The following is an 18,802-nucleotide window of genomic DNA, read 5'->3' as shown; positions in this document are numbered from 1 at the left end:
CTCTCCCCTCAAGAGAGAACTGCTCTTTCAACTATAGCCATAGCCCATCATTTCTGCAGCCAAAGTATAAACAGCTGGTGGACAGGTTGACGCCTCAACCTTCCAAAGCAACTGCCAAGCCTCTGAAGCTTGACACAAAAGGATTCAAGGCTGTTTGAGGCCATCTGTCACATTAACTGTTGAAAGCCACACAGTAAAATGAATCTGGGGCGTTAGTACAGAAAACACATTTTAAACACACTTCAATTTATCAAATGCTTTTTCTGTCAGTTGGCTACTTGCCTTACCCGGTGCTGTTTTGTATTTAATGAAAATGTACTTTTGCTGTATAATAAGAATGGTTTTCTCCAGAGAATGACTATAATAGGGCGGATTTGCTCCTTCTAATCAACAAGCAAACATTTTACATGTCAGGCATTGAAAAGATTTTTTTTAATTATTTTAATTTTTATGGAAACAACTAATCTATTATGAATCATAACTTTATAAAAATGGCCTTCAATCTTAAGTTTCTCAAATGTGAAACTTAGTGAGAAGTGAAACCATATTATCCTCAGAAAACCACATTGAAAAGAAAGAATTCTATTGTAAATTTGTATTTTCAGAAACCAAAAGTATACACTTTCTGATCATAATTATACTCTAATCTATATTAATCCATTCATATCAAAGAAAATACCATCTGAAAACTTTAAAGAATAAAACTTTATGGGGGACAAAATAAACACAAACTGAAAAAATCAGCTTCTATTTCCAAAATAGAGTATCTGGTGACACTCCCACATCTATTTTCTACATTTTGACTCTGGACCCTTTTGTGACTAAGCACTACTGACAGCATTCACATTACTGAATTAGAAACAAGCAAAGAAGAATGGTCAGGCAACGCTCAAGCATGCATACACACATGTTCATGTGCACACACACAGACACAGCCCTAGAGTATGTGTCCAGAATATGTCGAGAAATATCTGTAACTTAAACAGATACTCCAGATCCACTACTAGAATGGGCCAAAGTGGGGTAGACAAAAGGAAAGAACCTGTTTAGCTAACAGAAAATGTTGCTTCATATGATAGACCAGAGAATTTGTCAGTTGACAAAGAAGGAGTCCAAGAAAGGAGATCCCAGCTGTTACTGCCTTTTTATTTTAAAAATTAGTGAGTTTTTGGGTTTTGATTTTTTGGTTGGTTTGGTTGATTTTGGTTTTTGGTTTTGTTTGTTTGTTTGTTTTGGTATCAGGGATCAAACTCACAATCTCACATTTGCCAGGCAGGCACTTATTCCACTAAGCTAAATCCTCAGTTTTTAAAAATTAATTTTAAAATATTGTATATATGTTACATATTATATATTAATTCCTCTTCTTCATTTTTGTTATCAAAATGGAGATTTACATTAAAATCACAAAAATTAACATACTGTCTAAAATGAAAAGCCACTTAAAATTTTTTAAAGATTATTAGGAATTTTATAGCCCCTTTTTCTAGAAAGTGGATGATTTTTCAGCCATATAAGCTGGTCATCATTAACTGCTGAGCCCCAAAATAATGTCTCCACATATAGTAAAATGTATATTTTTAAAAATACAGTGCTTAAAATCTCTTGCATTTTTAATAAATACTCAAGGACTCTCTAGCAATCAGAATGCACTGAATAATCTGGCACCTGAAAAAGGCTTCCACTGGTAGGAAACAGCTTGTCTCCTGTACCATCCTAGTGCATGTGGATTTAGAAAGCCTGCTTCTGACACCATCTTCCACATTCATCCAAATTCAGAGTATGTCCTCACCCAAGCAAACAGGCAGAGAACCCAGCAAGTGCCAGCTCCAGTTTGCTTAGGGCAGGTTCTACATGTGTGTTATGCCTATTCTGCTCATACTAGGTAAGAATATTATAATTAGAGAAAGGAAAACTACCTCCAAATTCAATAGTGTTCCCAATTTTTTAACTTTCCATCTGTAGCTACACCTTTAACTTGTTTTCCTGCCTCCTAGAAATTGTTCCAAAGCCCCATTCAGAGAAATAAAGGCCATTATTCCCTCAATCAGGCCTGATTTGGGAAGGGGGAGAGGAAATCCAATTGATGAGGATGACTTCCTGAGGCAAACTCTTGCTGTGTCAACTAGGCAGTGTGATCAGGGGTGCTGTCATTTATTTATTTCTATCACTTCATCTCCAATACCATCTGTGACATTTACTATAGTCCTGTATGTTGAAGTTTAGAAAGCTGGTTCCTCATAGGCTGTCTCTTGGCATTAGGCCTACAGCTTGGAGAACTGCCATCAGGGTTATGGCTCCATGGATCAAATGATGGGCTTTACTCATGTGTGAAGAACTGTAAGACAAAGACTGTCAAAAACAAACTAGTATTTTTTTTTCTAAAAGAAAATTCAATCCTTAAAATAGCTAGTAAATTTTAAAACCAAATAAAAATATTAGGCTTCAATACCTTTTAAATGTATTTGTAGGCATGTTACTAAAATGTCAAGTATTTGATATCATGACTTACCTTGTAGAAGTTCTGCTTCCTTAGAGAATTCCATATAGTCCAATTCTGTATATTATGATGTCATGGCATATGATAAATGTTCGTGAAAGTCAGTCACAGACAGGCATTAATTCACTTCTTTAAATTTCCTATTAGAGAGTCATAACTGCAATGATTCAAAATTCCTTGCTACTTCTTAAATTCCTAATTTTCTAAACACTTATCCTCCTGATTTGCTTCTATATATATTCAAAATAAAACATTTTACCAACTGTGTATATATATATATATATATATATATATATATATATATATACTCTATAACTGAATACTAAAAACTTTCACATTAATGTTTATTCTTATTGCAAATGATTTTCTGGCATGTGTATAGTTTATTCTATTTAATTTTCTTTTAATACTGGCCATAACCTACTGTCACAGTCACTTTCTCGTCACTGAGATACAATATCCAACATCCGAGTTTTACTTTGTCTTACAGTTAGATTCCATGGTGGAAAACATAGGTTCCAAGGCAGAGGCAGTAGATCAAAGGAGCACAGCAGAGAAAAATCTGTTCATGTCATAATGGCTAGAAAGCAGAGACAGAAGCAAGAAGCCAGGAAGTGAGATGAGTATGACTCTTTCAGGTCATACCACCGAAGACCTGCCTCTACCCACCCAGATCTCACTTCCCAAGAGCAAGTCAGCTATATTGTCCCCATAATTCAATTAACTTCCAAAAGCCTTGCCTACGAGTGCGTAAAGCCTTTGAAGACAGTGTCTATCTTTAACTGTAACACCTACCAAACTGACTTTACAACCCATTAACATTCAGTTTAAAAAAAATGCTTCAGCATAAACTTGAGCCATTTGTACAAAAATGGATACACCTTGAAATCATAATAAAATAAATCTGACACATAAGCTGAAATATCACATTTTCTCATATATAAGAAACACAAATTACATATAAAAAGCAAAATTAAAAATAGATCCTAGGAAGTATCATTTCTCAATGGGAAGGGGATCAAGACAACAGCAAAATGAGTTAAGTAATCTTCCATGGAAATGCCTGAAACTCTCAGGCACAGGTACCAACAAATAATGTTTTCTTGCATAAAGATGTATATTGGTCCAGATTGTATGTGAAAATGAGATCATCTCTTAACAGAAAAAGCCATTTTTGTTATGGAACATCTTGTTTATTATATGCTACTAATTACACAGTTTATTTGATATTTTCTAGGAGGCTGTAGCTTCATAAATGCATAAACTTAATGTTTATGTACAATAAACAACCCACACAGACCTGGTCTGTCCTGCTAAAATTATTCTGTAGATAAGGACTCAGCTAGTAAACACAATTCAGCTAGTAAACACAATTAATATATTATATATATTATATATGTATTATATTATTATATTTTTCAAGAGATGAATTATTAGCATGCTCACAAAGGGATTGGTTCAATGGTTGCCTTCCCAACACATGAGACTAATTATGAGCATTAATGGTAACTTTTCTCTTTATCCAGCTACAGAGTAGCATTTAAGGATTCATTTGAATTTTGAACAAATGTAATGTAGATATTCAGGGTGTCCAAAATTATTGGGGAAATTTTAAGCTTTAAGTAAATATAAATTGATTCTTCAATAGCCTAAAGTTGCCCTAAGGTTCTTGACATACTGTTTACTTCCATTTTTCAATGAGAAAATTGAAGCAGTACTTTTTTTGGCTTGGGTTTTGATTTTAAATACGATGAAACCACAGATTTCCAAGTATTCATACTTCAAAGCCAGTCATTTTATTTACATAATATGTATGCAGCTCTCTCATATAGTATGTTGGTGTATGACTGTCCAAATGTAGGGCCAGGAATATAGTTCCACAGCATAAGGATCTACCTGGCAATTAGTATACAAATCTAATAAATATATATATAAAACATATGTATATCTATGTCTTTGCAGATACTCCATTGACAGAAGCAGTGACCCTGGAAGATTTTTCTATGTTGACATAACAACAGGTGCCCTAATGACTGCACGTCCCCTAGACCGGGAAGAATTTTCTTGGCATAATATCACTATCCTTGCTATGGAAATGAGTAAGTAGAATAATAAATTGACCTCTATACAGTGACAAATTAAGTAAGATAAAGTGGAAAGTAGAAATTAAAAAGTGGAAGTTTATAGAAAGAAAGTAGAAAGAAGAAAGAAAGTAGAAAGTGGAAGTTTATAGAACTTCTAAAAAACACATTAAGAAAATGAAATTAAGATTTATGCAAATAAGTAAATCATTCAATAAAAATACTTTTTAATGCATATTATATAGATAGTATATTGACAGGAACAAGTAAAAACAAAAATAACAAAGCAGAAATGATAGCAATCTTACCTCAAGTGGCTATGAGGAATATACCCCTAAGAAATCTAAGAAACTTTCTATTTTTATGACATCACATGTACAAATAGTAAAAAACTTTTATGAAGTGAAGCATCTATAATATATTACTCCTCACATACACAAATGTCTATAAGAATTTGAAACATCTTACAATAAAAGACAATGTATTAGTATTAGTTAGCTTCCCATTGCTGGGACACAATACCCAACATCCATAACTTAAAAGAAGAGAGGATTAATTGGGTCATGGTTCTGGGGATTCAGTCCATGTTTGGCTGGCTCTAAGGCAGAAATTTTATAGTGGACATTACAACAATGACCCCACTCCTGGTAACAATTTTATGTATTAGCCAACTTTTCTATTACTGAGACACAGTACTTGATATTTACTATTTAAAAGAAAAGAAGTTTAATTTGGTTCATGGTTCAGAGAATTGAATCCATATTTAGCTAGCTCCGAGGCAGAAATATTATAGTGGAAGGGCATGGCTGAGGAAAACTGCTTACTTCATGACACCTAGGAGGCAGAGTGAAAGAAGGAAAGAGTTAAAAAAAAATGCACCCTTTCAGGTCACATCTCTAGTTCCAACAGGACCCATATCAGAACATATGAGACTGTGGGAATACATTTCAGATCTAAATCATAACAGATTTATGAACATAGTAAATCTACAAATAGGATGAAAAATTAATAAAAACTACATAAAGATATATGCTGAAAACTTAACAGAAAGGTCTGGGATAACTCAGTGGTAGAGACTTAAAAATGCAGAAGGTCCAAGTTTCAACCCCCAGTCCTACAAAAGAAATTTTTTTTTCTTAATACCTAATGATGGTCAAGGCTCACGAAAATAGAACTTTCTAACCTATTGGCTATATAAATAGTTACAGCTATTCAGGAAAGCAATTTAGCAATACAAATTCTTTAAAATAGTAATCATACTCTTTTTATCAGGTATCTGCTAGCAACTATCTTAATGAAATGTAGATATTAAAAAATTTTATGATAAAATATACAGCAGTGTTATTTTTAAATATGGGGAGGTGAGAATTAGCTAAGTGACTAATAATTAGAAATTATGATTAAATTATGATAAACCTACAGTAAAATGAGACTACCAAGTAGACATTAACATGCATGTGCTCAAAATATTTTTGATAACAGAAGGATCTTGCCCTAAAATCATTCTGAGTCCTATTTTTATTTTGTTTCACTGCAATTTTGTGTGTGTGTATGTGTGTGTGTAAGTAGTTCCATATTTTGGGACATACATAGAATGTTATACATACCATAATAGTACCTCTGGTGATAAGACTATAGATAATATTTATCCTCATATTTTTTCTAGAAATTTATTCCTTTTATAAACAAGTAGTAGTTATAATGAAAACATAAATCTATGTTGATGCTTTCTGGAAACAAACAGTAAAAGTATTCTGAGAAAGAAACAGAACAGAGATGTTTTTGAAAGAGAAAAACTGAACCAGCAAGCAGTTCATTCTGAGATTTGGAAAAATTATTGCTAAAAATTTTTTCTATGTCTTATAATTTTTGTCTGGTCTCCTTTGGGTAGTGACCAATACCGAAAAATTCAGGAACAGAACCAGTGAGGCTCTAAACTGTTCTTGTGTGGCAATGCCAAGCAAAAGACACAGACCAAAAAGACAAGTTTCCCAATGAATGCTTGTGGTTCTTGCCCCAACCAAAGATACACACTTGGTGTCAGTCTGATCCTGTATTATCCCTTTAGCCTCTAAGTAGAAATGAATGTGCAGTATTATCTGTATTCCAGTGAATAACTAGAAACCTTTTTGAAATGTAATTCAAAGAACTGATTATTCCACAGGAATAAAGCCAAGCAGTACCACACAGCATGCATTCTATTAGAAATGGGCTGTTTTAAAGCCCAGAATACAGAATTAACCTGCCTTTAATTCCAGACCTCAAAGTATGAGCCAAACAAGAATATCAAAACCTCTTTTTTAAGATTCCATTTGTGACACTGGCTCCTCTTTTCATACATTTAATGTCATACCTCCAGTAGATATCTCCTCCTAGCCAAGTTCCTGTGTCTGGTTATACTTTTAACAAGTACCATGTACTTTATTCCTTAACAATCCAGTCTAATCGAACACCTACTTTCAGAAAAGAAGTAAATTTCTACATCACTGAATGCTCACTTTTACTTTTTCCTGCATTTTCTTTAGACAACCCCTCCCAGATGGGAAGTGTTTCTGTCACAATTGAAGTCTTAGATGTGAATGACAATGCTCCAGAGTTCCCCAGATTCTATGAAGCTTCTGTTTGTGAGAATGCCAAAGCTGGGCAGGTAAGATAGTTTGTGAACCAGGTACCTTAATAAATTCCCAACATGTGGAAGCAACAGTTACAGATAACCAAATTTGCTTTCAAAGACATTTCCACTCCAGAAAGTAAGTTTACAAAAAAGCCCTCAACTTTTGTATATCAGGTTTCACAGTTTGACTGTTTAGACAACTATCTGAAGCCTCTATTACATTTTATGATCTAAACAGAACTTTGATGTTAGCTTGATTTACAGAGTAGCCTACTAAGGTATCTATCTATCTTAAAAGCAAACCACATTGCTTTCAACTATAAAAGCACATGCTATAGTCCAGAATGGAGGTATCATGCAACTCAAGAATAGAGAATTGTCTGTTCTCTTGAGTATAGCATCAATCCTTGAAAAATTATGCAGTAGGAAAATTCTATTTTCAATATCTTCTCACCTCCCTTTTATAACTTCTGGCAGGGAGAACCCTATTTAGGACCTGCCTACCCTATTCTTGAAATGATTCTTTACATAGAATTATGTACTTTCTCTTTGCACTCAGTTTAAACTGTCATTTTCTTAATGCTATTCATGTTAGGTGAGTTTTGAGTGGAAGGTAATCTGAGGGAGCATAAAGTTCTACTTATGTAAGATAACTATAGTTCCATATAAGGCATGCTTTTAAATCTATCTGAATATTTCTTTTATCAAGTTCAAGTGGTATAACTGAGAAACATACAGAATTCTATTTGGAGTGGCTGGGTATTAACATATAGGTTGGGTCTTGCCCACTCTACAACTGGCCCTTCTCTTTTCCTGTTTCTGTAAGATAGTTTCCTCTTCTACCTTTGACCCAATAGACTTCCAAAAGTCCTGATATACATCTTATAGTCCTGTGGGTTCTGCTTTCAAAAATGGGCTGGAATCATTTTAATATGAAGGTTGGGGATTTGGTAGTGCACATTTTGCATATTTGGTAGTGCAAGGAATTTTGCTTTGGATTCACTCTTAACCATAATATGTAGCTTTACTTTCATTTCTCTTACTCACCTGGCATACCACCACCCAGCATCTTGCTGCACAAAGAGACTGTATCTCTATGATCAACACTTACATTACTAAGCTCCCGAAAGATTTACCCAATACATCCCTACTATTCTACTCAGTCAAAGAAAAACTGATTCCTATGAATCTGTGGAAACAAGATGTCCTGCAGTGATTCTAATCTAAACTGACCTCATTTAGTGATTTATAAAATTTGGTACAATGGTCTATAGCTATCCTAAAACTTTTTGTGTTCCAAAATAAGAATAATTTTGCTTCCACATCTATTAAATTTTTATTCTAGGAAGACCAGAAATATTATGCTGCTAATAAAAGTTATAATGAAAATTTTATAGCACAGGAAATGATCCATGTTATTTTAAGAAAATTATAAAAACTGCATATACATACTTGCAATTCTGTAAAATTATGTTTACATGTGAACACTGATTGAAGGAAAGAACAAAATAGCACAGTTACAGTGCTAAGGCAAGTGAATTTTGAATGCGGGTTATTTGGACCTCTGTTTTAAGGTTTGCTACAAAGTGTAGGATAATTAATATTATACAAATTGTATTACAAAATATGACATAAAAATATATTTTACATAATAAGAAAAGAAGTTAATTTATCTATAATATAAGAGAAGTAACGCAGTAAAGTAAGACCTCTCCACCCCTAAGACTAAGTGCTCCCTTCTTAAATGGCTCTGGAACAGAAGTTGTACTGTGATAGGCTGATAGCACCTTAACTATCTCCCCTGATTTTGGAACTAAATATATTGTCTATTTTTAGGGACATCTCTAGGGGTCTATCATGTAGCACTTTGAAGTGCAGCTTTTCTATGATTTTGGGCTCAAGTTTTGAAGTACCTATCTGTCACATCTGTCAGCTTTATACCAAAATATGAAAATCCTACCCTTGGATTTGGGCTCTCAGAAATGTTTTTAAGATTTTTCAAAAGCATACAATTCAAGGAGTACATCTGATTTAAGAACAAACAGGCCTCCTTGCCTTTACTGCCGAACACTGTCATCAGTTTCACATTTCCAAAGTCTCCATACATGTTTCCCCTTAGCCTTAGCAAACATCTATGAACAAAGACTACAGAGAAGTGAGATGCCTACTTGTTGAATGCAGAGGGCAGCATGGAACCTGCTGAGAAGAACATGGCATCATAGCTGGAGCTAAGGAAGAAACCTAACCTGCCAGGAGAATGGAGAGCAGGAGAGCAGGCTGTGGTGTTTCCATGCTGCAGGGTTCACTTACCCACTCTCTATAGTTTCTTGCTCAACCCCATGCTTGAAGCACCAAAATATGTACAGTTCACAAGTTAGATGTTCTAAAATGACTTTTCTAACTATCTAATCACCTACTTATGTCTCAAGAAACATGTTACCTCTTTAAATAACATGTGGCAAGCAAGATAAAAGGTACAAAATTTGTCCCTAGATCAGGATAAGGGAGAGGGAAACCACTGCTTGTCAGCAGGAGTGACACAGGGATGGACTGTGGGTGACAGTATATCTACTACTTTTCAGAATTTATTGCCAACTCCATTCTCTCTACTTTCAAATTAAATATAAGTCCTCTAGCAAGGAATAGAAGGAAAACTGAGCAAAAGGAGAAGTTTAGCTGTGACATAGCTCAGTAAAAGTACACACAGGGTTATGAAACAAGAGATTTCCCACACTGAGATGAAATGGCCAGGCCACTGCACACCATATCATTTAGTCACTGGATATAGGTTGCCCCAGAAGGACAAAGTGACCTTGGGTCAGATTTCTATCCACAATAGAGACAATCCTAAAGAAACCACTAAAGGTCCCTAAAGAAACCACTGAAGGTTGTGTCAAGTCGTTCACTGAAGGCTGGAACAGGGCCTTCACTATGAATCCACCCAGTGTAAGAGGTACCTTGCCAAGGCAGCATTACATCCCTCAATTCACAGCCCACCTAAGCCCTCAAGCCAACCTCTGACATTCCCATTTCTATCCCAATAGAAGCACAGCTAGCCTTTAACAACAAAAGTAGCAACTGTATAGGTCAAAGCAGAGTGGGAGTCGTCCATGCTGTCGTTGACAGAGAAGCAAACAGGTAAGGAGACTGCTTGATCAACACCTTTCTATATCCTTCCAGTCCACCCACTGATGTTCCAACTGTTTGTTTCACACTGCTTTCTTTAATAGATTTTCCTCACAACCTGTACAGTTTTCACAGAAAATTACTCCTTTGAAAAGCACTGTGGAAAGACCAAAGAGCTCAAGAGGAAGCCACCTCACCTCTTATTCTTTCCACCACTAGGCTTTGCTTCTCACGCTAGTCTGTTTTTACCCCAGGGATCTTGTGCTCTATACCTTTTTTAAACCCCTCTTTTCAATGAAATGTAACTCTCCTGTGACCCAGGCCTTCACTTCTGCTTTCCATTAACGTAACACAGCCAATGCTTATGTGTCTGCTTACTTCTCTCTTAGGTAGTGATCATTTTTAAATCAGGGATTATAAAGATAGTCACTGAAATATTCACCCAGTAGTTTTAAGTAAATTGGGAGAGAGGAAGAAAATGTAGGATAAGCAGAATCTGTGATACCCTAGAATCCCTTTACTCAAAGAATTACTGCCTAAAAATGACTCCCTGTGTTTTGGGACTGTAAATTATACTGAGGTATACCATGAAGTATTTAGATAATATTTATCCTATGCCCATTAACATAAGTCCAATGATAAACAAAAATTTAGAATTGTGTGAAAACATGGAGACCTTTCAGGTAAGTATCATGCCATACTTACTAGGAAAAACAACGTGTTGTTAGATTTCAAGGTTTGAGACTTCACTGAGCCCAAAAGTTTTCTCCTTTGACTCAAGCTCACTTGATTTCATATCTCTTCTCCAGCTGATCCAGACGGTGAGTGCTGTGGACCAAGATGACCCACACAATGGTCAGCATTTCTACTATAGTTTGGCTCCTGAGGCTGCTAATAACCCTAACTTCACTGTAAGGGACAACCAAGGTAATAAGTGAACAAAAGCTACCTGTACTTTTCTACAATGTAAAATAGATACCTTTGTTACTGTACCATAAAAACAATGTCAACATTGCCTGCTCTTTAATAGGAGGAAAGACATTAATGTTAATTCCTGCTTTTTTTTTTTTTTAATTGTTGTTTCAGGACATCAAAGACAGAGAGTGCCCTCTGCTGACTCAATTGACAAATGTATAAACACTTGTATAAATACTATTCAGAACAGAGGCAAAATCTTACTTTATTCCTAAGATACTGGACATGTTTACATGTTCTGTAATATTTGGAATAACATGAGAACAATGAGAGAAACTGACCTAAATAGTAAGAAACCCAATGGAACATTCCTAATCAAATATCAAAGGAGGAAACAGTGAAGAATTTTCAGAAAAGGGCAAAAGCTTAATTACAGAGAGAAAGAGAGCAAGCGTGCAAAGGGAAAATACAGGAACACAAACAGCCATTTTAGCATTGAAACAACTTTAAAATGATAAACTCAGGTGGCATTGCTATTACAGACAAGGCTCCCCCATTATACCTTTTCCTCAATTGGAATTCTAGGTCTGTCTTTTCTAACAAGCATTCAGATCAGCAAAGGACTATAGAGACCAAGCACACTGTTCTCTTTGGACACAGGTGGGGGAAAAGGAGGAACTTGCATTCTCTGGCCAGATGATTTGCTTCAAATAAAGGTCAGAACAATTGAAAAAATAATTTCAATTTGTCAAAGAACTTATTTCTGCTAATTTCGCTACCAACTAGCTATCTGGCCTTGGGGAAGACAGCACATTTCCAGGCCGTAGGAACCTCATTTTCATTCCAATTCAAAAATATAACTCTATTACAACCTAAATAAAAGGTACTAAAAAGTCACGATGAAATTTAAGATACCAATTCAACCTCATATATTCTGCTATAAAACTTGAGACTCTCAAATCTGTTTTCTTGTAAATGAAAACTATTCTTCAGCCTTCTACATATTATCATAAAATCACCAAGATTACTTCCAAAAGGAAGGACAATATGAATCACTACAACATAAATACCACAAATAAATATCCTAAGGCCTCTACTAGTTTAGTCTTCTGAACTACTCATTATCTGCTTCATAAGGAAATGCTTTCTTCAAAACGTGGTTTTAGCCTCTTCATGGTTAGTTTTACAAAAGAAATCCTAGAGTAAGAGTAATAACAAATCTTTCTTCAAAATTTTAGCTAAGTGTCATTCTATTCCTTCATTCTCATGCTAGTCAAAATCAATACAAAAACTATATGCAGAAAACAGTGCAAGTTTCTTAAAGATGACTGTGAGTACAATTCCTAAAACCAGTATCTTACAAAGAAGGGCGGCAAGGGGCTGGGGATTTAGCTTAGCAGCATAAGCACCTGCCTTGCAAGCAGGCAGTCCTCAGTTTGATCCCCAGTACGATAAAAAGATTAAAAAAAAAAAAAAAAAAAAGATGGGCGGCAAAAATAGGATGATCAAAAAATATGATTTATCACTTGGAAGAAAGCCCAAAATAGAAATTGGCACATCCTCAACAGAAAGCATGAACTCCTAATTGCTACATAAGAATTTACCCCACTACCCTCCTTTAGCAAGACTTATTTAAAAAAAAAACTCACCAACATCTAATACGGCTATCTACTATCAAGTTCCCAGCCAGTTTCCATGCCTGAAATGTGAACACAACAGGACACTATCTCACATAAAGCCCCTCTCCCATCTTTTTTTTTTTTTTTTTTGCTTTTTAGTCTCAAAAACATAATGAAAAGGGCCAGACATAGTAGTACATCCTTGAATTCTTAGCACTAAAGAGACAGATAGGAGAATCACCACAAACTCAAGGTTATCCTGGGCTACATAGTGAGTTAGAGCCCAGCCTGAATTACATAGGAGACCTGTATCAATTGGAAAAAAAAAGGAGGCGGGGAACACATTATGAAAAGGACTGTGTGATTAAATAGTACTTCACACTTTCAAAGCATTTTACTTTGTTTTACTTGATATTTACAATAATCTGTAAGGGTTTACAAAACTTAGTAATTTCTCTGATTTTCATTGTCACATTTGACAGTTAAGGAAAATATGAGAATCACCCAAGATCAGAAAGTAAGCATTGCATCTAGAATCTGGATCTTGCAATAGCCCCTCATAACATATACAAACATGAAAGTGTTTTGTGCCATCTCACCTGAGAAACAAATATTTTTTGCAAACAATTTACTAAGTTCCTGATTATCACACTCAAAAAAAAAAAAAAAAACCCTTCTAAATGGCTAATATATGCTGGTCCTCTCTCAGGACTAGTTTCAACCATATGAAAGTCAGAAATTTTTCTTTCCTCTTAAATAATTCCCAAATCAAGAAACATGTTTAGTAGGCAGAATATACTACTTTTATGAAATCCATTCTAGTCAGGCTTTCCTAAAAGCATTATGACTTAGCATGGACTGAAGCAAAAAAAAAATTTTAAATACATCTGTGAGGGGAAAACAATTTCTGAAAAAAAAAACAGAAACATAAAACTATAAAATAGAATTAAGATTATTTACCTATTATGGAAAACAAGCAAGTGGATGGGTTGTATGATAAGTGAATACATGAATATACTCACAGTAACTGATTGCTGTATTTTTCCATGGAAAAGAAAAGATGAAAGTAACCTATACTGAAAAAAGAAGAGATTATAATCACTTGAATAATTTAACAGTTAATGTTACTAAAATAAATAAGTGATTGCACAATACAATAAAAGAAGAATGTATGTTAGAATCAGAGTTACCAGAGCTCAAATTCCAGCTCTGATTCCAGCTAGGTTAGTGATTGAACAAATTGTAAGAGCACTTAAGTGTTAATTATCTCACTGTAAAAGGGTGAAATTATCACTGCCTCATCCAATTCTTGTGCAGATCTAATGAGATATTACATTACATGGGAAATGCAAGTAACACTGAATATAGTGCTATCATGAATATAGCTCAGGAATATAGCTGCTATCATGAAGAAAAACAGGTCATGAGGAAGAGCAAAGGTAATTAGGGGATAATTTCTTGATCAGAATACTTTGAACTATGCTACAGGAACAGATGATCAAAATCTCAGTGACTTAGTGAAACTAAAGTTAATTTCTTGCTCAAAAGAAAGCTCCCTGTGCCTCTCAGTGACTCAAGGCATCTATCTACCCTAAGTAACTCAGTGCTCCATCTCACACATTCTCAATTACCATAACACTCAAGAAAGCAAAAAAATTCTATACCATCTCTTATGTGCTTCTGCCTAAAAGTGAGAAAATCAATTTTGCTCTTTTTTTAATCCATTGAATCAAATCATATAGATATTCCCAAGTTCAAAAAAGTAGGAAAGTATAATCCTTTACTATGTCCAAGAAGAAGAGAGCCATACATATTTTTCAACTTCTATTAGTACATGTTTGCAGAACATAATGATCATATTCACTATAGGGAACTGGCACATGCACAAAACACATTTCAATTCCTTTTCCCCTTTCCTTCTACTTCTTCTGATGCTATCCAGCATCGAAGTCCTTCTAAAGTTAATAATATGTGCAAATTAAAAGCCAGATTAATAGGCCAAAAACCAACGTGAAAGACGATAGTACTAAGTCAAGCTATATTTTGAGATATACTGTCTGCAGTGAATTATAATCACTTTTGTCTATTTCTTATTATGTCTTTTATTTCACATTTTATTCATATATTAAGTTTCTCATATAAGAGAAACCATGCAATGTTTAAGTTTGTGTGTCTGATTTACTTCACTTTACACTACATCCATGAAGGTACATCCATTGTCCTAAAAATAAATCAAGTTTATCCTTCTTTACAGCATGTACTCCTCCACTGTATATAAAACCACATTTTCTTTATCGAGTTACCTGTTGGACATACAGGCCATTTCCAGGATTTAATTATGAATTGTGCTGTTATACACACAGATATGCATATATCACTGTAGTATAATATCTTTAACTCTTTTAAAAATATACGTAGAGGGACAATAGCTGGTCAATTGGAATTTCTAGTTTTAGTTTTTTAAGGACTCTCCATCCTGAGTTCCATGATGGCTGTATCAATTTACTGCTCCACCAACAATGGAGAAGGGTTCCTCTTTCCCGATAGCCTTCCAGTATTTGTTATTGGTTGATTTCTTGATGATAACCATTCTTTCTGGAGTGAGACAGAATCAGTGTTATTTAAATTTGCATTTCATGAATGGAAAACAATGTTGAACATTTTTTCATGTATTTACTAGCTGTTTATATTTCTTTGTCTCAGAAGTATCTATTTTGCATGCCCATTTTTAAATTGACTTTCAATTTTGGGGTCTAGTTTTTTTAATTTTTTACAGATTCTAATATTAGTCCTTTGTCTGAGGAGTAGCTGGCAAAATTTCTTCCCCATTCTGCAGGTTTCCTCTTTGCTTTTGGTTCCTTTCACTGTGCAGATTTTTTATTTGATGTGATCCCATTTGTTCATTCTTTGTATTATTTCTTGTGCAGCCAGAATTTTGTTCAGAAATTGTTGTTTTGTTCACAACTATGTCTTCAAGAAAATTAAATGATTCTGTTCTAATAGTTAGATCTTTGATCCATTTTTATTTAGTAAGAGATGGGTCTAGGTCCAGTTTTCCCAGCACCATTTGAGAACTATAAATATTGATGATTGCTAAAAACATCTCATTTGATGAGGCTCTCAAATTTGTGTGTGTGTGTGTGTGTGTGTGTGTGTGTGTGTGAAATTCTATGCCCTACCAACACAGATCCAGCGAATCTATGTTGATGCTATTAGCTTTGAAAGTGACTTGTTACATGTTCTAACACTTCTCTCAAAAACTATCTGTCTGCTGAACTGATGATGTAAGCCTTGCAAAATACATCTGTTTCAGAATTAAAAGCCACTCTAGGAAAGGTAAGAATAGATGTTTAAAAAGTAAAAATTTCTATACATAACATTCGGCAAATAAATGTGAATACATATATTAAAAACATGCACTAGCATGTAAGACAACTCAGAAAAGTATAGTGACTGAAATGAATCCATTATCTGATAAAAATACTACAAACATCATTTAATTTGGGGAAATAAATATAAATACACATGTGCACATATACATACACACATCCATGTGAAGACACATGCACGTATCAGCTTTGTAGAAATAGATCTAAAAATTCAGTAAAAGGAAGAGTAGGGTTAGTATACTGTTACACAGAAGGGTGGTTATAATCAACAATATTGTGTAATTCAAAATATCTAGACAATTTTAAATGTTTTCATCACAAAGGAAATAGTAAACATTTAAAATGCTGAATAACCAAAATATTTTTATTTGATCACTACACAATATATAAATGCACTGAAACATCACATTGCCCCATAAAGATGTACACTATCAGTTTTTAAGACTTTTAAAAACTGGGGGGAAAGTAACAAATATTACTGATTAGGAATAATTTTCACCACACTCATAGTAACTGCTTAAACTTAGACCACTAAGTCACAAGAAATACTACTGTGTCACATGATTGAGGAATTTCAAATAGACCAGTACTAAATGAGTGGTTCTTCAGGAAGTAACTGAAACTCTGAGGCATTAAAAAAAACTAACAAAAAACATGAATTCCACCCAAAGTGGCAAAAATAAACAATCTGTCATAACCACACGGGTTCTTCAGCGTTCTGTTCCTGGAGGCACAAAGCAGCACCAAGGTCTTAACAAGCTATTAAGCAGGAACAAGCAGGGACCACAAGTCACCAGTGATTCTTCACTTCTGTCAATCTTTCCCAGGGACATTTTTGTTAGATTTGAGGCTGAGAGTTTGCCCTGGGCACTTTATGTCAAAAGGGTAGGGCAGATCTCAAAAAGGGGCGGGGGAAAGGGGGTGTCCTTTCTTAAGTCTCGGGGTTTTGCCTAAAAGCAAGCAAAAATCTTGTTTTGCAAATACAAATGGTAATCCAGCCAATTTACCATGGCTACAGGTAAATACTAACAGGGAATGTCAACTGTTTTTCCTATTCCCTGTCCTTGCCTTCTTTGCTTGTTTCAATCTAAAAACTTAATTCACTTGTTGGTATTTCCACTGTCTTCTCTCCTCTCAAATTTTTCTTTCCTTCTTCAACCACGGAACTTCTCACTTCTTCAGATAACACGGCCCGGATTCTCACCAGGAGGTCTGGCTTTCGGCAGCAGGAGCAGAGCACATTTTACCTGCCTATCCTGATAGCAGACAGTGGGCAGCCAGTGCTAAGCAGCACAGGCACACTGACCATCCAGGTGTGCAGCTGTGATGACGACGGCCATGTCTTGTCCTGCAGCTCCGAGGGCTACATGCTCCCAGTTAGTTTGAGCCGGGGTGCCCTCATCGCCATCCTGGCCTGCATTTTTGTTCTCTTAGGTGAGTAAGTGTCTCGATTCCTTTTTGTGGGGCCCTCTTACTTGAGTAACAGTCAGTATCCCTCTCACACAGCTATTTAGACCTAGTCCATCCTGTCATCCTTACTGAAAAGGTGGTGAACGAAGCTTGAGAAAAAGTACAAAGATTAAGGACAGTTCCTTCCTTCAAGTACTTTTCGGCAAGATTAAAGCACATGTATTCACCAACCATCGACAATGGGCCACAAAACATGCTAGGTTTTGGGGTTAGCAAGAAAAAACATGATCTGGACTTCCCAGAGTTTAGTGCACAATGAAATAACTTCATTTTGACATCAAAAAACCAAAATAATAATTTCAGAGAGAATATGATGTGCACCTCTTCTAATTCCTTCCTTTAAGATAAATAGCAGCTAAAACAGAGGTTAAGGACAAGTCCAAAGCAAACTGTCAGGGACAGATTCAAGATTGAAACACAAGCAGGCCATACACTAGGCACCCTATCTCAGTGGCTCTTCTCTTCTTCTAAATGCTCATGCACAAATTTGGAAAACACTGTTACACAGAAAGAAAGCCACAGGGCGTGCCTCCTGGGTAAATATGGGGGCTTCAAAACGGGGAGGTACCGTTTCAAACAATAGGACCATTTTCCCCAAAGTATGACTTTTAAGAGGTAATACAATACTTATTATTTAAATCAAATTATCTAAAAATGAGACATACAGTATAGTAGTCTTTATTTTTTAAAAGCAGACCAACTTTATAAAGTCCTTAATTCATCACCATCAGCATTTCCCCTAGCAGATAATCAAAGAGTGATCATTAAAGTCCTCATAAAAAAGTAGAACTTCAATGGAAATCTGAATGAAGTGGTAGGATAAGCCATAGAGTTGTGGAGAACAAGTTGCTTGGGACATTAGTATACTTCCTAGGTACTGACAGTGTCTAACAAAGATCAGAATCTAAACAAAGCTAGTCTGTTTCTGTTAAAAAGAGATAATGGAGGCTACTGGGAAAGCACTATTGGGGTAGAAGATCTTTCCTTTCTCCTCTCAAGTCATACTGCAAGGCGGTTACCTAACTGCTTTGTATACGAGGCCATATGTGTAACTGTTTACTAAGTCCACACTCAAAAATTAAATACGT

At 35.2% G+C, this 18,802-nt stretch overlaps 1 protein-coding gene across 6 annotated transcripts in view; it reads left to right on the top strand.

Annotated features, from left to right (window-relative positions):
• The window catches only part of Cdh20 (cadherin 20), a 211,317-nt gene that overhangs the window by 187,656 nt on the left and 4,859 nt on the right, over nucleotides 1-18,802 (top strand). For 5 of the 6 annotated variants that reach the window (XM_063231535.1, XM_063231532.1, XM_063231533.1 and 2 more), the window contains 4 exons: nucleotides 4,463-4,599; nucleotides 7,107-7,228; nucleotides 11,131-11,248; nucleotides 17,427-17,678. In XM_063231535.1, coding sequence (XP_063087605.1) covers nucleotides 4,463-4,599; nucleotides 7,107-7,228; nucleotides 11,131-11,248; nucleotides 17,427-17,678 — 629 coding nt within the window. Of the gene's footprint in view, nucleotides 1-4,462; nucleotides 4,600-7,106; nucleotides 7,229-11,130; nucleotides 11,249-17,426; nucleotides 17,687-18,802 lie in introns of those variants that run through there. The other variant, XM_063231537.1, reaches the window with a different exon arrangement.

The sequence above is a fragment of the Cavia porcellus genome, unplaced genomic scaffold, assembly GCF_034190915.1.
Source record: "Cavia porcellus strain 051 isolate PalLab524CR breed Dunkin Hartley unplaced genomic scaffold, mCavPor4.1 scaffold_20, whole genome shotgun sequence".
Lineage (NCBI taxonomy): Eukaryota > Metazoa > Chordata > Mammalia > Rodentia > Caviidae > Cavia > Cavia porcellus.
The sequence above is the reverse complement of the archived record's forward strand: the minus strand, read 5'-3'. Positions and strand labels throughout refer to the sequence as shown.